At 35.1% G+C, this 23,963-nt stretch overlaps 1 protein-coding gene across 2 annotated transcripts in view; it reads left to right on the top strand.

Annotated features, from left to right (window-relative positions):
• LOC134534925 (myelin expression factor 2-like) overlaps positions 1-21,839 on the top strand; it is a 47,683-nt gene extending 25,844 nt beyond the window's left edge. The window contains exons 8-12 of one of the 2 annotated variants that reach the window (XR_010075556.1): positions 3,670-4,061; positions 9,680-9,815; positions 11,051-11,106; positions 20,271-20,387; positions 21,677-21,839. Coding sequence is in view for 1 of the 2 variants with exons in the window: in XM_063373648.1 (XP_063229718.1) it covers positions 3,670-4,061; positions 9,680-9,815; positions 11,051-11,106 (584 nt within the window). In the remaining variant the exon portion in view is untranslated. Of the gene's footprint in view, positions 1-3,669; positions 4,062-9,679; positions 9,816-11,050; positions 11,107-11,214; positions 11,506-20,270; positions 20,388-21,676 lie in introns of those variants that run through there. The other variant, XM_063373648.1, reaches the window with a different exon arrangement.
• The last annotated feature ends 2,124 nt before the right edge of the window (positions 21,840-23,963 follow it).

Below are 23,963 nucleotides of genomic sequence, written 5' to 3' on the forward strand. Positions count from 1 at the left end.
TGTTAAAAATTTTAATTTGCATAAAGCAATGCAGTAAAACTTAAGATTATGATTAAATTTTTTTTTTTTTTGTTGCAAAGGTTCTCTTGAGTGTCCTGTAATAAAAAGTTATTAAATTAAAAAAAAATTAATTTTTTAATGTATACTAAATAATTTATATTTGTGTCAGAAATGTTACCTGAAGTGATAAATACAGTAGAACCCCTGTCATACACTTTTCAACGGAGGGCACAAAAATGGTGTATGATGCGGAAAAGTGTATGAAAAGGGAATGGCAATAATAAAAAAAATTTTAAGTCTAGCATACCAGCACAATGTCAGATTAAACTTAAATACATAATGTGTAAATAATTGCATTATATTAATGAAAGATATGAATTCATCATTATATATACATATAATAAAACCACCAGAAATGTAAAATACAGTCCATAATCAAGTAAAGCAGTCCTTTCTTGGAGGGGGAAAGGTCACCAAGCCTAAATTAGAAATAACAAAAATTAGGCTATTGTAAAAAGAAAATCAGAAATTTTTGCTTGTTTGTTTCATTTTACAAACAACTTTATGCAACAGAACAAATTTCAATAAAATTTTAACTTGAGAAACGTAATAATAAACAGTCCGATCGTAAGAAAACAATAACAAACAGGTATATTCAGTTCAAAGATTAATGAATGCACAAAACATGTATGAGATCCGTGCCTTGGTAAAGCGCGTGCACCATTTTCATAATCATTGCTAGTTTGCGCCACTAGTCTCACTTGGTGCTGGCCATAGATGCTAGTAGCGAGGTGCACAGTCTTCCTGATAATATCCATATCTATGGTGCGATAAAGTTATTTTCTTACGTTTGCAAAGGTAAACAATGAACGTTTTTCAAAATAAAAGCATTAAAATGTATTTTGTCAGGAGGAATATAACAAAAAAATTTGTGAAGTATAGGACTTTTCCGCTTTGTAAAAACGTATGAAACGGGAAATTATTGATTTTATAAGTGTATGTTCCGGGAAAGTAAACCATTGTAAATATAGTACTTTCGGCGGGACCAAAATTAATCGGCGTATGACACGGGAAAATGTATGAAACGGGAACGTATCATCGAGGTTCTACTGTATTTCCAAAGCGTTGGTAGCTGGTGGCAGTAAACAAATATTTCCAAAGTGTTGTAGCTGGTGGCAGTTACAAACAATTTCTTTGATAGCTTCTGTAGCATACAAAACATTATTATAAGAATGTGATCTAGGGATGTTAGTTAAAGCTATCATCCATAATGTGTAACAAATATTTTTGGGTTGAAATTTCCTATGGTTGTTCAAGGTTAATGAGTTAACATTAGTTAGAAATTTCAAAACTATCTTGTGCTCGTTGGCGATTATTTGAATTCTTGCTCACTACATCTGCAATAGGACTCCAGTCCTCAAAACCCAAGTAAGATTTTTTTTTAAATTCCATTGTAATATAACAGACACATTTTAAACCTTCACAAAAGTAATATAATTTTCATATATTAAAAAAAATACTAATACTTAAATCTACAACCAACAATACTTTATAACAATTTTATTACAGAATGATCATTACTTTATTAACTATTTTTGATTGAGAATGAAACATTACTTATTGTACATCTACGTATGATTTTATTATAAGATATTAAATAAATAATCTTTGTTGAAGCACAAATTAATTCTAAGTGACACAGTAATATTTAATTTAGAGAGTATGAACTTTAATATGTGCTTAAGCACAATTTTTAGCAGTGATTGTTGTACTAAAATAATTATGAATTCCAGTTTATTACAGGAATTCATACTATGTGAGGCTACTCCAGTATTGAGCTAGTATCCCCATGAATATTGTTAATAATTACTGTACAGATAATATTGTCTGAAGCAACAGGTACAGGCAAGATTTGCTAGTTTATCGACTAGTTAGTAAGTTTAAGACCTGAACTCAGTTTGCGTGTGTATTACAAATCTCTATGGCTGGGTATTAATTGTTCTTCCTACAATGCACAAACCCAATATTGTGAAATACCTTGGGTGTGTGACTACTAAGATGCATTATTTAGTTCCTGCTGGTATTTTGTGTATGTTGGTGTGTTTCTTTTTGGGTGCCCATCATCAACACACCTAAGTCTTGGTTGATTAAAAAGCATAGTCTTTTCTTTCTCGTCAGTATCGGTAAGAAGCATAGGCTTAATACTTTCTCCAATCTCTTTGCAGTTTTGGTTAATCTGATGTACATACCTCCTAGATAAGACAGTACGGCTGGGTTTCTGTTAATGTCACCCAGGTGGAATAAATGCTACCTTGAAGTTGTACGAAGCCAACACCGCATTACACAATAACTCTTAGACATTTTAGTTATTCCATTAAGTGCAAGCTCTGCTGTTCTCGCTCCCAAAAACAGAAGAATCTATGGTCAGCGCTATCCAGCAACCTAGTTCGACCTCTGTTTAGATGACATGTGAAGCATCACAATGCATGAGCACCAGTAGACTGTAATTAGTTTGTGTGTTATATAACCTATAGAATGTCAGTTCTCAAACGTATTACCAGTGATAACCATTTCCCAATTGTCACCTGCAAAGTGAAGCCCGGGTGTCAATCAGTTACTAAAATCATGAAAGGTCCCTAAATAAATAAGTGGTGCTGAAAGTCATGAAACTTTTATCTCCAACAGTGTTTTGTTAGCTTCCATTTTGTTTTTTGATGCCCTTGATTTTATAGCACGTTAAATACACTTAAATCTTTCTACTTAAATAATGTGGAAGTTATCTCTCAAAAGGTTTTAGATGTCTAACTTTAAGTTGGTATGTTAGTGTGAATTCTAAAAAAAAAAAATATTACATTTGTTAATGGTTAATTTTGGTGTGTGTTTGTGTGTAAATTCCATATTATTTTCAAAAACCTCTAGGGAAATTTTACTCTAAGATTGTGAAAAAGTCCTGAAATTAGTTCAAGTGTCTGTATGTAGACACTCTGCACACTCAATGTACTGCTGGCACAAAACAACAATGGTTTTACTTTTGAGAATTGTCAAATTAGAGACAAGCTGCGTGGCAGAGACTGCAATGTAGTTGCCCTAACTTGCGTTGGGCTGGCACAGTGCTGGTTAGATACAACCCGGTTACTGCTTCTAGTAGAAGTGTGTGTACCCAGAGAACAGCACAATAATTATTTTGGTAACTATGCTGCTTTTCAAGATTTAACGGTGACATTGGGGATTATCTGTAGAATCTTCGAAAATTGTTTTTTTTCTAGTCTTTGTTAATTGGATTTGGAGTTGTAAAGTATTTTTTTTTTGGTTGTCTGTCTCATGGCTGAAATGACGTTCATTTTCAATTGAAACGCAGGTGTTTGCTAAGTAGGTGAAGGTGTGAGATGTGAGATTGCTAAGTAGGTGAAGGTGTGAGGTGTGAGATTGCTAAGTAGGTGAAGGTGTGAGATGTGAGATTGCTAAGTAGGTGAAGGTGTGAGATGTGAGATTGCTAAGTAGGTGAAGGTGTGAGATGTGAGATTGCTAAGTAGGTGAAGGTGTGAGATGTGAGATTGCTATGTAGGTGAAGGTGTGAGATGTGAGATTGCTAAGTAGGTGAAGGTGTGAGATGTGAGATTGCTGAGTAGGTGAAGGTGTGAGATGTGAGCAGGTGTTGTTTGTCTCCAGCGGGCCTGGGAGGTGCGGCGGGCCTGGGCGGTCTGGGCGGAGCAGCGAGCCTGCTGGGGGCAGCAGGTGGTGACCTTGGCCTGTCCGCCAACCTGGCCAGCTCTGCCCTCGCCGGCTCCAGCCTGGGGGCGACTCTTGGCTTGGCGGCCGGCGGCCTCTCTGGCGCCCGGTCCTCTCTCCTGGCGGCCGGTGCCGGGGGCGGCGTGAACGCCCTCGGGGCGTTCGGGGCTCCCTCCAGGGACTTTGACATGGGCGGTGGTGCCGGAGGGGGCAGGGACGTGAGGCCAAGCATTGGCAGCGGAGGTCCGGCTTTTGCGAACGGGCCCTCCCAGAACATGCCCCCTTCGGGAGCCCCGGGGGCGAGACGTTCAGATGCTGTCATCATCAGGAATGTAAGTCAACCTTTGAGAGCTTTCTCATTATTGCAGGCTCGCCTGGAGTTTTTGCCATTTAAATCCTCTTGAAACAGCATTTAGACTTTTTCTTAGTTATGTTCTGCTCCTGCTTCAAATTAAAAAAAAATATTCTTACATTAATATTTTCATTCATTTTTATTCTATCTAGACATTCATTTGTGCCTGGAAAATAAAGAACTTTTGAGTGAAGTTCATACAGGATGTGTCCTATGATTTGGTTGTGTGGCTCTTCATTTTAGGTACTTCTTACAATTGAATGTGTTTTCATCTTATTACTGTGGTTGTGGTTAGTTTTACTTATGTCTGTTATTTTGATAGACTATCCATTTGTGGAATACTATGTCCTGCTTAAAACATGTAGAAATGATGAAACAGTCCTCACACAACTGATATTAAAAAAAAATAAACTAAGAAAAATTTTGTGACAAATTGTATTAATCAGTTTACAGGACCAGTTAACTTGAGGCTCTCCAATTAATTCATGTCACTGTCTTTAGGCCTGTCCCTTGTCTTTAGGGTCTGTCCCTTGGGGTGAGCATTCAGCTCCAGAGAGCGCTTGGTAGTCCCATTCCGTCCATGTTGACCCTGCCTCTGTTGGAATTTGAAGTGTACTGGACCCAACTCGCTCCCAGTAACCTTCTCTCTCTCTCTCTCTAGCTAGTAAGGTGCAAAACAAGAGAACATAGTTATGTTACTAGGCGGCAGATGAGGGATAAAATGGTGAAGCCATGCTTAAATCTTATGCACAAAAAACAAGACAATACCCTCTTTTATCGCATAATCGTCGCACGCAAATAATCTTCGCACCTATATTTTAGGGCGTCAAAATTTGGATTAAAAAACCTATCGTTTTTGGTCCCGCTATTAGTTTCCGAGCGCTTTGTGCGAGTATTTTTTCCGTATAAAATGATGTATTTTAAAGTATAAATCTAATAATTATTTGAACATTACCACTTATTTCATTAACGGAAATACGATTTTGTCTGATGTGTAAATTTTCTTTTAAAGACTTTTTAAACGTTACAACCTTTATCGGTTCGTTTGCGTTGCCGTGGTGTACCACTTACAAAAATGTAGCCAGCGCTAGTTGGCATCATTCATGTTTATGTTGCTTCCCATATAGAGCGCGCACACGTAGTCAAATATCGATATCTCGCTGAGTGCAAGCAACGCGCGCTCTTTGTCGAGTGCCGAGTTAACTACATTTGATGGCCCGCACTCTTTCGTGATGTGTACTACGACGATAATTACACATTTCGTTCAAGCTCACATTCGAATCACAGATTTGGTTTTTCTTTTTAAAGTGTAAGAAAGGTTTTTGTTGCATGAACTAATAATTTAAATGGTTTGGCGTGTTCTTTTATACTTCACTTTTTAAATTAACGTACTTTCCATGAATGGGTTTTGTTTTTATGAATAACTTTGCCTAACAAACAAATTTTTTTCGCATAAACGTCACACCCCTACTTTTAAAACTTGATTTTAGTATAAAATGTGCGACGATTATGCGATAAATCACGGTAACTGGAATTTTAACATACATCACCAAACAAAAGGGCTTGTAACTAAACATTGCCACAAGAGTAAGAGACAGACATACTAGAGTGTAAATGAGTCAGATTATTTGACACATTTTCTTTAAAGGATTAAAGAATATTTGTTTAGTGAAATAACCACATTAAGTTTACCGTATTTACTCGCATATAGGTCGCGGCAATTTTGCCAGATTTGATGGGGGGGAATGAAGTGCGACCTATATGTGAAGAAAAAATGTTAAAAATTCTTGAGGAATTTTTTTTGCAATATTTTGCTTTAAAATGCGAAAAAGAAGTTTATATAGGTATAGGCAAATTTATTTACAATGTACACATACAGCGAAACCCCTTATTTACGTTACCGTTATTTACGTTTTCCCGTTATTTGCACTATATTCTTCAGGTCCCATTTAGTTCCCATTTAGTCCAATACAATACTTTCACGCAAATTACGTCTCAAAATTGGAATCCATCCCGCTATTTACGTCACGTAACAACCATAAACAACCAGAAAATACCATGGGTACTTTAAGAGTAGATAAGATTAGCTAGTAGGCATAAAAACATCGTGAAAAACGTAAAATTTATAGTCGGCAATGAACATTTTAAATCGCAAAATATACATACTTTATAACATGAAAAGTTGCTTTTATTTCTAAACATGTAATAATTTAAGCCTAGGCTTGTAAAAGTCCGAGTAATTATAGCATGAGACAATCTAGAATGCACGAGGGAAAAACGTAAACTCACGAATGTATAAACGTGGCTGATTGTTAAGTTCTGATACTATATTTATGTCACAACTTAGTCGAAATACTGAGACGAGACAAACTTCACAAGATAAAATGAGCGGAGTCTTGGTAACTGTTTTATACGTATTTTATAATTTCGGAAGTATTGTACAGTTGACGCATATTTTTTAAACTAACAATTTATTTCTGGGGATTGTAATTAATTAATTATTGGTATCAAGACATCAAGATGAACGTAAACTTGAACATGTCACTGCAGCGCGAAAACTGGTGCGTATACCAATAAACTGGTATTAGAACTGCACAAAACTGGTACACGGGAGGTGGAGCTTATATTTTTTTCCGCTAAGCTCGCATCTATTGGCTGGCTGCTAATGGAAGGTCACGAGTCTGGGCGGAGCGTTGAGTGAGTTATACTGCGCATGCGCAGCTCAGTGAACAAAGAGCCAGCCGGCGCGCCGTAACAGCAGCTGATCCAGTACAATGACCTTTCTCCGCGCACGGCGCGGGCGCGCTATTGACGGTAAATTTCCATCAATTTGCGGCCCTTTTTTTTTAATTTTTTTTACTGTGGTGCAATGTGCATGTGTAATGAATTACCGGTGCGATCTATATGGGGGGGAATCTTAAATACCAAATTCAAGACCTCAAATTATGGGTGCGACCTATCTGTGATGGCGACCTATATGCCAGTAAATACGGTAATATAATATTACATAACACTAAAGGATAAATGTTCTCTTGATTATTTCAGTTTTTTCATTAATTATGCTCAGGATTACAAAACTATGGTCAAAAAAGGGAGTGACAGGACTACAGATGCTGCTTCTTTTCCCAGGCAGCTGCTGGAGGAATGTCTGCCTCAAAGTGGTTTGGGTGTGTACCTGCTGCCTGGCTACCATGAGTTAACAAGCACTCTGGATAGTAGCAGTGCTTGCAACACTACAGTTACTTTTCTACCTTTTTCCTTCAAATTTGTTATCTTTTCACCTAATTTTTTTTTTACAGTTTCTAGTAAATATTTGTTACATGGGAGTCATGGAATTGAGGTTTGATTGTAGTGTGTTTGCTCATGAAGAATGTATTAAAACTGGTCATTTATCAAAATTAAATATAGAGCTGGGCCAATCACTTATTTTGCCGATCATGCCGATGCCGATCATCTGCTGCCGATCTTCTGAGCCGATTAGAGCCTTTCAAGTACCTCTGAATTGATAATTTTGTAATAAACAAAATTTTAAACAACCTGAAAAAAACTGGAAATGTGTGTGGCCTATCCAAGCAACATCGCAGGATTTAAAATTGACAGTTTTTTAATGTAAGTGTGAATTACTTAAGGAGAGAATTTCAAATTTAAATTTTCAATACTAATTACAATTACAATAGTGCGTTAAAATGTAATAAGGTCAAACCAAATCTTTACCTAATCTCAACTCCCTCATTCTGTGATCCGTGTGTGCCGGTAGACATCAGCGATGATAATTTTATTGCTCTTCCTTCCCTCCAGTGCCGTCAACAAACTTTCAGTAATCCCTAATTGTAAGCTAATTTGTGAATACGAAATACCACTAAATGGGTAACAAAACTCTTCAAAAGGTTTTTAAACAAAAGAAAAATAAGCTCTATTTCCCGCTGAACAGGATAAGAATATTAATTTCGCAAAAAAAAAAAAACTTTCAATTGGCCATATTTAGCGAGAAAAAACTAAATAGATGAATTCCCGAAGAGGTAGTTGTTTACTAACCACGAGACTACTAGCGCCATTAATCCGCACGAATTCCGTCACGCAACGCACGTCACTCTAATCTCTGACGTCACATAACCAACCTAAACAACAGTCGCCATTCGCCATAGCGGTAACATTAACCGTAAATGGTAAACAAATACATAGTTTTCGGTTCGTAAATGATAAGAAATAACTTTGCAAATACAGTAAAACCTCGTTATTTACGTTTTCCCGCAAATAACGTCATTTTATGTAGGTCCGTTTTACTGTACATTAACTTTCGTGTTGCATTTTCCCTGAAATTACACCGCTACGTAACCAAAAAACCCGGAATGTACGTTTCAAAACACGGTAAAAATGTAAATACTCGTCACGTTAGTCATAGATGTGAAAAGTTTGAAGTAGTTCGCCTATTGTCTGTAACCTTTCGTTTTGATGTATCGACAAGTTCTATGGTGCCTCTCCTCTACTAACGTTTTAATCTTTGCTGCCATAGAGAACTTTCGTAGCAGAACCACAAACGGTTTTATTTATGGTGTCATAGAGCACTCTCGTAGCAGAGCATAGTCCGAAGCGCTGAGCTATCGATACTACCGGAAAGCGCTCATACACAGTACGTATATTTAGTAGTGCTGCATTATGTACAGTACATATCTATGATGGCTTTCATTGTTTACATTAGTCAACGTCCGTTTTGGTTAGCACGTGTTTTTTTATCGTTCACAATATTATTTATGGCAAGATTTTGATTGAAGATGGATAGGTATAAAGTTCCACGAAATACTTTATCTATTGAAGATAAAATTAAAATTATTGAGAAGTTTGACAAGCATGTGGGTACCCGAGTGGTTTTGGCCAAGGAACTGAATATTCCTGTTAGTACTTTAATGTGTTGTAAACAACTATTGTTTGTCTTGTAGCACCAGTAAATGCTGATACATTTTTTTAAGCTAAAATTTAGCATTAACTGCCAATAAAAGTGCTTTCCCACAATTTACACTTTCCCGCAATTTACACTTTTTCCTTGGGGTTCCTTGAAAAGTGCAAATAAGGGGTTTTACTGTAGTATAATGGAAAATTATTTTACCGAAAGTACCGTAAATATACGTGGAAATTATTACTTAGGTATGTAACTGTTCAATGTTTATAAAACTTATGCTATTTGTTTACTTTATTGTTTTTTTTTTTTTAAAAATTGTGTGTGGTTAGTTTTAAATTATTAAATCCTATTATTTTTCGATGAATAATTGAATTTTCTTCCCGAAAAATACCGTAAACAAACATGGAAAGTTGTAAGGAATAGGTAATTATTGAATGTTATAAGTTTGCAGTAGGAGACCAATGACCGGCTCAAATAATCTGCTACGTTTTGCCGATCATTATGATCGGCAAAATTAACAAAATCGGCCGATCATTATGATCGGGGATCGGCATCGGCCCAGCTCTAATTAAATATCCTCAAATGACGCTAACTGAAGTAAAATATGATACATCATCATTTTTAATACTTGTGGTACTTTCTCATTGTAGTGATCCTGCTAGCGTATTCGAGACAGACAGTGTGGATGTTTGTTTTTGCAGCTTGGACAAACTGTGACATGGCAGAAGCTGCGTGACAAATTTCGTGAAGTCGGAGAAGTCAAATTTACAGAGCTCCATGGCAAAGACATGGGACTCGTGCGCTTCACAAATGATTGGGATGCACAGCGTGCTGTGCGTATCCTTTTACATATCTACAAAAAATACAATATATAACTAAATTCAAAGTAATTTTTGTGGTTTTTTTTTTTTTTTTTTTTTCAAACAAATTTTTTTTGGGAAATTATACATGCAAATATGTTTGCATTTAATTGTTGGTTTAATACAGACATTACTTTGTTTTATTATATAATCATTGCACCGTTATTTTTGGATGTTAAAATTTGGGGGGAAATTCTCGCATAAACGTTGCATGATTTTGGTTCCCCCATTAGATTCCAAACACTTTATTTAGGTAGTATACATGAGAGAATAAAGCACTGTGAAACAGCAGTTGATTTTCAAGCTGCTATCAGGCAGTTTGATAGTTATAATGGAAAAATACAGAAATTACAGTAAAACCCGTTTAAGATGTACTCATACAGTAAGATTTCCCATCCTATATAGTCAAATGGTTTGGTCCAGCCATTTTATCAGTAAGATATTTTTCTTTTTCATGTAAGATATTGCCCATAAACTTCTTTTCCCTTATAAAACAATGTACATATTTTTAAGTTTAAATCTATTATTCATTTGAATATTACCATTTATTTAATTAACAGAAATACAAAGTTGTCCAATGTGTAAATTTATATTTAAGATGTTTTCAAACCTTCATCTGTTTGTCTTTGTTGCCGCTGTGTACCACTTCTAAAAACATAGCCAGCGCTAGTTGGCATCATTCATGTTTGGTTGTATTGATGCCCGTAAAAGTGTGTGCCATCTAGTCAAATATGGATAACGATAGCTCGCTGATTGCATGCAACGCTCGCATTGTGTCTAGTGCAGAGTAAACTACATTTGATATCCCGCACTCTTTCATGGTTAGTGTAAACTACAACAATTATGGTTAGTTCCAGCATAACCTTCTGGTGGTAACTCTTCGTTTTTCGATTTAAACTAGAAGGATTTTTTTTTGTTTTATGACTTATTAATTTAAACTGTTTGGCATGCTTTTGTATCCTTTTTAAATAAACATAATTTCCACGAATAGGTTTTGTTTTTATGAATAACTTTACCTCAACAAAATATCTTGCATAAAAGTTGCACCCCTTCTTATCAAACTTGATTTTAACATAAAATGTGTGATGATTATGCGAAATACACTGTAATTTGTTTCCTTTCATTTGCTCACAATGTTAAAAGTGTGTCTTATTTTTAAAGAGATTTTATTTTTATAATAATGCAGATATTGTTTTCCTGAACATTTCTCAGATATGATGGACCGTTCCCGCTTTGAAGGCCGCACCATTGAAGTGTGTCTCTATTAGGTAATTGACATAGCTTGCTATGAAATGCAGGGGATTCTGTGTCTTGGGTCCTGTTCAACCTTGAGTGGAGAAAAAAAATTTTTCCCCCCATCATTTTGTACTTGGCAGGAGCAGTTGACTTTCATCATTCACTTGCATCCTCCTTCGCTCAGCAGACGTGTTGAAGAAAATCATCTTGTTTCCGAAAAGCTGTTGCTTCACCTTTTTTTTTACAGTTATTAACATCTGTGTCTACGTGCGCTCCGCTGGATTTGGTTTGATTGTCAAGTAGAACTTTTTTATGTGCGTGGTTGTCTAGTGTGTTTGATTCCAGACCGATCAATGACTGTTGTAGATTGTATTTTATAATGTAGACTCGGATGCTAAAGATTTGATGTCAAATAAAGGAATCTTAACAAATATGCTTTTGTTTTGTTGATTCTGATGTGGTTCTGCTGCATGCTGGTCACCAAAATCTGCCATGACGTTTGTCCAAATGAGCTTCTCAATGGGCAACATAGTTGAAGGTGTCTCCTGTTCTGAAAGATAGTTTTTCTTTCCCTGTGCTGTTGCTGTTAACATTAGACATGGAAAAGGAAGGTGCTTAGAACTGTAAGTTGAACGTTGAGCTTGTGTAGTTTCTTTGATAGAACGTTCGGCACTTTGCATTTGGTTGCCATTTCTTACACTAATTGAAAGATTCGTTGGTCCTTAAACATGTGACTTTGGCTTAAAATATCCTTGTAGGTTTGGTCTGTTTTTATCACTTTCTATTTGTAGCGAATATATGTGTATGTATATAGTTTACCAGCATTTTTTGAGTTTCTTCAATTTGATAAGAACAGCATCAGCACAGTGTTGGGACGTCTGCAGGACTGTAATATTGTCACGAGTGGGGAAAACAGAGTCCAGAGGGTTTACCCAGTTAATCTAGTTTTGTCTATTTATTCACTAATAATTAATACGAAATTGCATTCCAGTGTGTGTCCACAAAAGTATGCGAACCTACTATTTTCACATGTCTCTTGTTCATCGATCTCTACGCACCACTGTCCCTTGACAACTTGACTAATACTTACTTGCCACATCACACATGCCACCTTGCAGTTGCTGCCTTGCAAATGCCATCTTTGGTTTTCTTCTCAGCCTGTCGCGAGTGTTGCCTCTACTTAAATTGCTGGTATCACCACACACAAGAGAATCCTACTGTACGACTGTTGCACTCGTATACCTGAGGGACTGGCTAAGAGGGAGATTGTGTCGAAAGTATTTTGAGTTTTTTAAAAAAAACACAAGTGCTAAAAATGAATTAAAGCTTTGATCGTCATTATCAATAGTGATTAAAAGTTATGTGTTATTATTAATTTCTTTATTAAGTTCACTTAACAATTATTGCATGATATCATACAAATGAATGTGTGTAAACAGTTTCTTCTACATTAGAGTTAAAACGTGGTGATTTATTTCAAATTTTTAAGCGTGATAGTATAAAATTTTGTAAATTATGATATGAGTTCCAAAAATCCTTCTAGTGCAATCTAAGAGTGAGGCGGTCTATAGATCTGTACGTCAGTTGTCTCACTGGCGGCTTCTGTTGTCTAGTCTTGTGGCAATGTTCTGTGATGCACACTAAATCATCTACGAAGTAAAAACTCATTTGAAGTATACCTTATAATTATGTAAACTTTTAATTATTTTCTTTAAATGATGACTAAAAATACAATTGTAGAACTCCTAGAGAAATTGTGTAATGCACAATTTGACTTGCAAAAATATAATTGTGCCATTTATAGCTATACAATGCTACCTTAAATTCTAAATGTGTTTAATATAATTATTCGTTGTATAGCCTTAACTGTTACAGACACTTGTACTAAAATGGTAATCATAAACTTAAGCATTGTTTTATTTTTAAAATATTGTTCAAATCCTTAATTATGGTTTTAAGTAGCTTAGCAAACGTGCAGACAACTATTCAGCAGAATGTTCTAGTTCAAACACTGGCCAATTGGAGAACTGGATGTTTGGTTATCAAAATGCTGAGCAGTTGATGCTCGTTCAGGAATTAAGCATGGAGTGGCATTGCTTGGATGCTTCAACTTTGAGACACTCTTCACTTTCTGCCACTGTATTGGTGATGTCGAGTTCACCTGTTCACATTTAGTTTTGTACATTCTCTGGCTGTAGGATTGTATGTTCGATCATCAGCAGAGAAAAGGTTTTGGATTATTGAGTCACCAGCTGTATTTTATAATTCGAACAGATGTAATGGTTTACAAGCGTGTGGAGTTGAACTTGAAACTTTTTCGAAGATGGTTTCTTCTGGAGAGAAGCATTTTCATCCTTCGGACCACTGCAGTTTGGTCTGAGTGAACAAGAGTACATGACCAGCCATCGGAGTGTTTTTTTCTCCGTAAGAAGTAAGCGAGACGTAGCAAATGTGCTCCAGGCAAATGATGTTGCCCTTGAGACACTGCACAGGTATAATTGATGCACTTCCGGTTGTCGTCTTGGTCCTAGGCAGTACGTGGAAGTTGAGAAGCAACTGAGGGTGTAACAAGGCACCAGGCAAGTAGTCTTCTTTTTTTTTCTGTGGTTTATAAATGCTGGTGGGAAGGTGGGATAGAAGTCTTGCATTAAAAATAGGAAATTCGAGGAATTCAAAACAAAGATTTCTTGGTATTGCATATTGTGGACCTGTCCCAAATCTCAAGCCTGGTGTAATTGTTTTAGTTAGTGGTTAAATTGTGGGAACTTACTGCCTAAATTGTAAAATTTTTTGGAAGATGTCTTTGCAGTATGTCCTCACCTTGCATAAATTTGCAATACAAAAACATTTTAAAGTGCAGTTAATTATGCAGACTTACATGCAGTGTTCTTATAAGGAATGTTAGTATCCTATGTTACAATTATGGTTATGACTTGTTCAGAGTTTGTTTTATTATGAAGCATTATTTTTGGATGAATCTAAACAACGGTTTTTGATATGCTTTTGAACTCTTAATTCCAAAGGGTTTCTTTTTCTACTAAACATAGGTGTTTCCTCAACTTTAAGGTCTTTGTCTTCAGTATGGTATAACAGAAAGTGTGGGGTATAAATTAGAAATCCACCTCTTCCATTTACTTAGAAAGTAGTGTTAAAATCGTTTAAAACCAATTCGTTGCTGTGTTACAACTTAATATGTTTTTCTTTTACGCCCCTGCCTCCTATATTTGAAGCAAAGTTAACCTTAAATTAGTATGTTAATTTTTGAAAGTATTACATTTTTTTTTCTTTTTAGAATTACTGTACCTTCCAGTAGGCTACATTATATTCACACTGATAACTGCAGCAGTAGTCTTGTAAAGAAGTAAAGAAGGCAGTATTGTTTTTGCAAAGGTAACATCTCACTGCAAGCCATGCCAGTATTGAAATTGAGTTTCTTACACCCAGTTGTTAAGAAGTTACATAAATTCATTGTTCACATTTTGTTGTTCTAAAATAATGGCTGCCAAATGTATTCCAATGGAAGTTTCAAGACATTTCAAAACATGGTTGATATTTGATTATTAATTGGATTTGAAAAGGATTTGATATAGCAGCTGTGAAAGTGCCACACATTTACTTGAAAGAAATAAGATGTTGGAAGGATATAAGATGATAAGCATAGTGAATCTGCCCCAGAGGATGAGTCATATTTTCAGGGTATGTTGGTACTAATAAGAAACGGTGATCCTGCAAGTTTTTGATCGCTATCTATTTGGGTTTTTTTTTAATAAATTGGGGGGTGGGGAAAAAAATCAGAACATAATTTTTTACTTAAAAGCGGCTCAACAGATTTGAATTAAATTTGGACACTTTACACTGCACTTACACTCCACACTACATCATTATTTTCAACTTGCCCTACTTTATCTTTGGCTTGGCTGAGTTTTTTTTATAATGTTTTCTGTGTTCTTCGTAATACTTGTGTATTTGGCCCTGTGAATGCTGTTTTCCTTTCATTTCAATTTCTTTTTGTGTATGATTTATGCTGATTACTTGTCTAAATGAACTGTTGTCTCTTTCTTTGTTCAAGCTTAACTCGCCTCATTTTCTTCCTTTGAATGTATTTGGACAGGGTTTGTTACTTCAGTAGCACTCAAGCTGTTATTTGGATCATTGTGTGGTTGTTTTTGTGGGTTTTATTTATGTATACAGTATGTCCCATGTCTCAACATCAGCCAAAAATAGTTAATAGGCCAATTAATTACGATTATGAATTTAAAAAATTAAAAGTGTGTTTTAATTTTTTAGTTCTAGACTTTTTTTCAAAAGTTTAAATTTCCCGATTGTTCCCAAATCATTAGATACTGTGACTACAAAATTTTGTTATGTGATCATGAATAACCCTAGTATCGATAAAAATAAATCAAAAATAAATTCAAACATGCTATAGTTTTTCAGAGAAAAAATTATTTAAGTGGCTTACGCAGCATAATTGTGTAACTTTTAACTAATTGTACTGTGAAAAAATTTACTATGCTATATTAGTGAGTTGGCTGAAATGAGCCAGTAATTATTTTAAAATACCTTTCACAGTTAACATAGTAAATATTTTTCTAGCATAAATAGTCATTGACCTGACTAAAGATTTTTGCAGAATAAGTTGTGCAAAGGATTTATTTATTCAGTCATTTCCTTAATGAGTGAATTTTTTGATGAATTTTGGGATTTTTTTCCAAATTTCTAGCATTGAAATTACGGATTTTCAAGATGGTGGCCGTAACGAAAATTGCAACAGTGTTTTAAAAGATTTTTATTATTTAATCCAATTGATTAATTTTTTTTAATGATTTTTAAAAATTTTCCCGATTTTATAACATAAAAATTACGGATTTTCAAGATGGCGGACATGACGGTAAAATTATAGCATGTTTGATGTTATTTTTAATTGTTATAGTAGATTTATTCATGATTGCATAAAATAGTTTGTAATCACAGTATCTAATAATTGAGCCTCGAGAATTTTTAAACTTTTGAAAAAAATGCTTATAACTCAAAACTGATACATTTTTATTTTTTTTTATTCCGAATCGTAATTAATTGGTTGATTAAATGTTTGCAGCTTGGTGTTGAGTTATGACTCATCCTGTATATTTAGGCTTTTATTCAAATTTTTATAGTTAAAAATAAATTATGTTGTATTCTCCAGTATAAGACTAATTTAATGCAAGTTAAAAGACCTTGCTAAAAGCTGCTACTTATAATGTGACAGGTCTTATAATGTGAAGATATGTATTTCTCTGTCACAGAGAGTTTTTACACACCTAGTGATGCTTATTCTGCAACTGACATAGCTTGAGCTGTCTACCGTTGGTACCGACACTACAACCAGTGTGGCCTCTTTCATTAAGAATTAGCAAGGTCCTTGAAATAAATTTTTTTTTGTTGAAAAAATTATCCTTGAAATTCCAGGTGCCTGACTTGCTGTCATTTCTGCTCGTAACTGACATTCATCTTCTAAAATAGCTCTATCAGGCTGTGGTGCCAGTGAGCCATTAACTCGTTAAGCTGTGATTGGGGAGAAAGCACCTGCCCCCATCCATCATGGCTACCAACCCCCAGATTCTTATGAGGGTGAGCAAGATTAAACCAGTTAGTTTTTTATATCTTTCCGCTGTGTGTTTGCTGTGACCTTCAACAGTTATTGATTATGCCAGCAGAATAATTTGTATACAAGCATACAAAGCAGGCGATCCTCAGTCACGTAATTCCCTCGTAAAATTCTTAAAATACACAGGTTGTGCTACTTTCATGCCCAAGTCTAGTGGTACAGTGAAAGGTCTTAATCAGGCCTTATGTGGTGTATATTACAAATTGTTTTCAAATAACATCACACCCTATATTAAATTATCATGGTATTCTTGTTAGAACTACATTGACGTTCAATAATCCTGTATGGCCGTGGACCTTAACTTGCCGTACCAAACACTTTTCACTGTGCCAACGTCATTTGCAAAGTTGCTCATTTATGTTCCAGTCTATTGCTCAAAGGCTGAACTTGTCTTATGATGTTTTGCGGTATTAGGTTCCAGAAACTACGGTACAGGAAAGGAAAGTGTATTAAAACTGTGTGGATCAGCGGTAAGCAGCTAATGATTAAGATTTCATCTTTAATTTGACTTTTCCTACTTCAAAATGTTAATTATATAATGGTTTCAGAGTAAATGAATAAAACATCAGTCTATTGCTGTAATCACCATAATTTTGTGATAAGACTGCCTGGATTCAATACATCATTTTAAGTATATGCTGTTAAATATTTTTAACTTTTCACACTGTTTTGATTTCTTCTCGATTTTTTGTCCATTACTATCACTCACTGTAACTTTACATTGTCATCAGTTTATTTCTCACTTAGTAAATTATAAAAAAAAACTAAACATTTTTAAGTTGTTGATACTAGTTTCCAATGTATGAGTGAGCGGCAGTATTTCAGAATATATTTTCTGCAGGTTTTAAAGTTTGGGGCACAGATTAGGTTTTCATTCCTAGAAGCAATTGTTTTTCTGCTAATGTGTGGAATTTTTTCGTTATGAATCCACGACATTAGTTGAAAGTGTTTATAAGCCGTTTTCAACTCCCATTGGTATTTGTTGAAGATAAGACTCAACATGGAAGATGCCTTGGTGGCTACTTTGCAGGTTAGTTTGTAGCAAATAAAGTATTTTAAACCATTTGCAAGTATTGGTAATGGTGTATACTGGTTTTCGATAAAGTTCGCAGACTTTCGTAGCCGTTTTATAATTTGACAAGGCTTGCTAGTTTTAGTGGCGCTATGGTTGAAGAAGTAATTCCCGATGTTTCTCTCAATATTGCAGTCGCCATCTTCAGGGTAGCAGTGGCCTAGCAAGGTGGACTGTGCCTAGATAAGGCAGCTGCTCTCCTGAAGATGTCGACCAAACCGCTGTTGATAACGTCTTCAACCTTTACGCTGCTTAAGCTCGCCGGCATAAGTAGGTTGGTCACGCATGAGGTTAACAGGGGGCAGTGTCTTGTGGTGTCACATTTCTCTGCCTTGTGTGACATGTTTCAGATGTGTGTTCGCTAGTTTTAAGCATTGACATCGCTGGACTGTTGCTGCCCTGTGGTTCAGATGTTGATGGCTTTTCCCTGGTGACGATGGGTTTGTACACGTTGTGAGCCGTGTGGAAGACGTGGACAGCTCTGAAGGTGACGGGCTTTTGCATCAGTTCTGTCTCTTTCTGTGGTCCGTCCGTCCGTCCGTCCATCCGTCCTGTGCTGCTGCGATGCCTGCAAGTGCGCCTGGGACCTGCTGTTTGCTGTGGGTCTGGGAGGATGGTCTGTATTTCTTGCTGATCCACCGCTCACGTTCTTGCCCACCCGAGTGTTCCACTGGAATGCATATACTTTGGAAATCTTTTAAGTTTAAGAAATGTGTAGATGTGATGTGTGTTCTTTCTTTAGTTTGATTTGTAATATTATTTCATGTGGATCATTGTCTTTCATATATCAGTGGGTACATTTATGTAGGTGTAACTTTGTACATTTAATAAGTGTTCAAAACTCAAGTGCAACATTTAAGGTGCATCATAAAGTTAAATGAAAAGTGAGAAAATGGTTATGTAAGGGAAAGACCTTGGGGGGGGGGGGGGGGGGGGGTAATTTTTTTATGTTTTTGATTTTGTCGTGATATGTTTTCCATGTGATTGAAATTTTTCTATTTCTTTTAGATATTGATTGGTTTAAATATCGATATGTGGATTGGTTTTGATGCAAGTTCACTGCATGTAAAAATACACTTATAAAAATATTTTTGCAAATGTTTTGGGTACATGATCCAGCGACAAGATATTTACCATGTTTCCCATTACTAAGCATTTAATGGTATAAATTTTATTTTTTTATTTTTGCAAATGATTAGACAGTGTTGCATACTGTATGCATTTAAGAATTTATTAAATGTACAAAATTAACAGTAACATTACTTTTGTACAAACTAACTATTTCATATACAAAATGTCCATAACTTAATGCTCAGCCAAGGATAGTTGATAGGACAGTGTTTTGTGGTTCTGGATAAGAAAAAATATCTAAAAGTGTAGTTTTGGGGGAGGGGGTTACAAAAATATTTAATTCCTACCCTGCACAAAATTAGTAGATACTATGATTAGTATGAACCTATGAATAGTTTAGTGCAACATTTGAAAGAGAACAAAACGCCTATAAAACTAAAATACTACACTTTGTGAAATTTCTTTTTAAATTCAGAACCGTGATTAATAGGTTTATCGGCTGTTCTTGGCTTGACATTGTGTAATAGTACATTTTATGCATTCTTGTGTAAAGGTGTTATAAATAGGTGTAAACAAAATAATGCCAATTAGATTAGAAATTTCTTGGACTTGGGCTGCCGCATAGAAAATATGGGGTGGAAAAAGCAGGGACTCACAAAATATTGGTAATGATATTGTTAGGTCTTTAATATAATCTTAGGAGGTAGTCATTAACTTTTTTTTTACAGTAGACTCTTGATTATCCATTGTTGTTGAGTGTGGAGATCCTGCAGATTGTCCAATAAAAGTAGAAGATCCACTAAATTCATCTATTTGTGATATAAAAAGGCTTAATAAAGCTTTCAACTCAACACTTGTTATTATTTGTTTTGGTCATTTAATGTCTTGTCTTCATGTGAAAACATTGGACAGTTTGTTAAATACTTAAAAAAACGGCATGTACAGCTTCTCGTCAAGAGATTCGTGCTGTACTTTTAGCAAGCGGCCAGAGCAAAGTTTATTTTTAATGGCGTGTTTTAAGAAAATAAGGTTTAATATTTTATTATCAAAACATTAAGTAATTTAATTGTGATATAGCTTTCAAAAACATTTACGCAGATAAAATTATTGAAAATCTTGTATTTATATTACAGTGAAGCATACTTTAAGCAATACATGTGCGAGTTTATTTTCCATGAAATGTTTCAGTAGATACAGTGGGTGCAATTTGCTCTGTACTCCAATCTAAGTATGAGATAGACTAGGAACCAATGGTCTTTAACATAGCTGGTTTTAGCTGCTAACTGCTTACTTTTCACTGCCCAGCAGCAACTAAGTTTTGAACATAAGTGCAACTATATAGAAAATGAAATGTTATATTTTGTGTGGGTTTTAGTGAATCTGCTAAAACTGTTGTCATGTTACAGGTACATGCAGTAATATGAGATGAACTCATATGACTTGCACCAGAAAATTGGAACATGCCTCATGCTCTGCAAGAGGCACTTAGCTGTCTAATCTACCAGGTTTTTGATGGCTGAAAAGTAAGTAAATGATTTTGAGGACAATGGATAGCTAATTGATTGCAATTTTTTATGTCACTCACACTGATGTGGTGGCGAAGTTTAATGCCAAGATATACTTAGTTCAGCCTTTTAAACAGTTTGATATAAATATTTGTCTGTTGTGACGTGTGAGTTACTGATAACTTTTTCATTGAGGCTGTGTCGCAACTTCTGTCTACATAACCAAAATGTTACTACATATCTAGCTGTGTGTGTCCATCTAAAATTTATTGATCACTTTAAGGTACCAAACATATCTCTCATTAGACATTTTCTAGTATAATGAAATTTTTTTGTAATCTTATGAAAAATAACTTTGTGAAAGATAACATGGTAGATTGTCATAATGTACTTAAAATTTTAGGTTATGTTTATGTGCAGGGCATTTAGTATTTTTAAAGAAACTAATTGAGAACTTGGATGATTCTTTGTTACATTAACATTTTAACTTCACGCCAATTTTATTATGTCTATAAGTGATAACCATGACATTGGTCAATCATCTACTGCATCTGATCTGCAGTTTAAAAAGGGATGGTCAATAAATGAAAGTTCAAGGTTGTTATCTTGCCAGTGCGACAAACAAGCATCTATGCTGTCTGTGTTAAAAATTACGTACCAATTTTCTCTTGAAGAATTCTTTATGAATATGGGGAGATGAAATTAGACAGTACACACGTAATAGGTTAAGCTTCTTTAGTTTTGTTACTCGTGTAGCTAGTTTTAGGTACTATTTTTTATTATTATTACTAATCATTTAACCTTTTATTGATAATTTGTGTATCATTGCATATCTTGGTGTTTTATGTTGATTTTGCTATTACATGAACAAAATTTTCTAAGATTAAAAATATGCACTAGCAAAAATTATGAAGCTTCGTGGCCCACAGAGTTCCATAGGTTTTTAATTTAACTTTTTGGCTTTGCTTGTCTAGCTTAAGAGAGAGAAATAGCAGCTAAGCCTGGGTGTAGGTGGTCAAAACACTTATTTTTTTCTCTTGTGTCTATAATTTCAATAAGTGTAATTTATGACTAAGTTGTGTAGTCACTACAGATTGGTTTTAGAGGTATTTAAAAGTACCATAAATTATTCATGTACAATACAAGTAAAGTAATTATTTTTATTGAAGTGCATACTAAAAAACTAGGAACATTAAAAAAAAGTATTTTATAAATGTCAGCCAAAACCATTTATTATTATTATTACAAATACTGTGTATAGTATGGTCAGTTAAATAAATTATTACAAGTTTGGTTTTTTGTTTCAGATGGATGCCCACATGGTTTTTCCTGAAGTTAACATCATCATTATCTTGTGTGCTGTCCAGCTTGAAACATGGAAGTGATTCTGAATTGTTCATTCATTATGATTTTGTGATTATGGCTTCATGAAAGTATAATAAAAACTAAGAATTGTATGATGTTCTTAAATAATGCACTCTAATTTTTTTTGTGACAATCTCTGATATTTTCAGCTTAAATCAATGCAATGGAAAATAAAGTTAGAATGTTTTGTGTTAACCAATTTAAAATTATTAGTTTTGTTTTATGCTGTGATGGTATGATTACAATCATGGCCTCTATTTTGTGTAATCTATACCTGTAAAAGGGGGTTTTTGCTTTCAAATTGCAGACAGAAATATAAACTCTTAGTAAAGAAATTCTTGGGTGTCTTGGAGAGCAATATACACTTTTATCTTCATAAAACTCTCTCGTGTCAATTAGTGGTTGATGTTTTTATGGTTTTATATCTTTAGAAATAACCTACTTATTTATGCCTGTCAAATTGTTTGACTAAGGGCTCGTGCTGCATCTGTTAATGTTCAAATATTATTTAAAAAAACATGATGTATAGGCTATCCATGCCATTTGATAACTTCAGAATTTAACACCATACCATCTTTAAGAGCAAACATTGCTCTAAATGATTCATGTCAAAAACAAAGTTTAGAACAACGATTGACTTTTACTGCTTTTTTTTCTTTGTGACCGAAAATTCACACATCGGTAGCGCCCGGATGGCAGCTTCAATATTTGCATCTCAGTTCTACAATAATATTTTTCGAGCAATTGTCCAACTGTGACCTTTCATTGAACTAATGGTAAGCCTGACTACCTCCATGAAGTAGACAGGCGGTTACATGTCCATCACAACCAATCACATACAAACTTAAGAATCAATCAGCCAATCAAAACACAAGTTACAAGAAATGAACTAACTCTTGCAAACATATATATAGGGACTTTTCCTACTCTCTTTCCAATTGTGATGATTCATTTGTCCTAGAGTTCCCACACCAGGTGGAGAACCACTGTTTCACTCTCCCTTTTAACACTGATTTAATTTACGATCACATTAGATCACCATGCTTTCAGTTAAAGGATAACAAAACTAGCCAAACAAATATGACCACCTGAAAATAACCAACCAGCAAGATAAGAGATAATGACTTACAGTGACTTTAAAGGTTTACGTAAAATAACACACAAAAATGAACTCTTGAGAAATAAAGTACAGAAAATGCAAAATGGCCAATAAAACAATTAAATTGTTTATGTTAAAATGGTAAGGGTCTGCAATGCTACAAAGTGATATGCTTTGCCATTGTAAACTTGTTTGACTTTCAAAAATTTTGTTTTCGTTATTAAGGCTTTATGAATAGTACAAAATTATATCCAGGAGAAATACTTCATTATTATAAATTACTATAAATATACTAAATTGTAAGTTATTTTAATATAAAATTACCCAGACTGAATTAAAAACTTGAAACCAATACACGCTTTGAGGGAGGTGATATTTATTGTATTTTGGGTGCCAACTAGTTTAGTGGACCTTAATTCCCAAAGCTTAACATTGCCACATGGCAGAGGTGATAACAGGTTGGCCAGGTAAGGTTACTCTGGGCTGTCAGCCTCCCCCCCCCCCCCTCCACCACTCCACCCCCCCCCCCCCATCCTGATGTTACTACAGTAATATAATTCATAAAGTAACATTCAAACAACCATGATGTAGATGCAGCCTGCCCTTGGCATGAGGCTGTAGCCTATAGTTACAAGTGACCTAAGCAGTGTGAAATGTGTAATGAGACTTGTCACGTGATCCAGTATCCTGTGTTAGCTGGAGATTGCCCCAATGCCCTGTGCAAGTGCGGATGGGATTATTCCTTTTGACGTGATAACGTCTTATAAATCGATGAACACCGGCTGCACGCACTAAAAAGCATGACTAATTGTCACGTTACGCCTGAGCCGAGCGTGCAAGAACCGGCCAACCACCGTGCGAGAAAATCTTCTATAATATCAAACAGGTTAAGGCAGGCTTTTTAACTAATTGTTTGTGATTATACTTAAACCAATTATTTAAATTAAATTTGTAAAAACTGTAAATAATATTTGAAAATTAAAAAGTATGCAATTTTTCATCAATGTTTTCTAATGACTATCACGTAAAATTATCGTCTGTAAACTTACTACAGACAACCCCCCTTTTTATTTACAAGAGTAGCAGCCTGCAACTGCCTTGTAACTGCTCTGGGATCATGTAATTCGTTT

This window comes from Bacillus rossius, chromosome 8 (assembly GCF_032445375.1).
Source record: "Bacillus rossius redtenbacheri isolate Brsri chromosome 8, Brsri_v3, whole genome shotgun sequence".
NCBI classification, from domain to species: Eukaryota; Metazoa; Arthropoda; class Insecta; order Phasmatodea; family Bacillidae; genus Bacillus; species Bacillus rossius.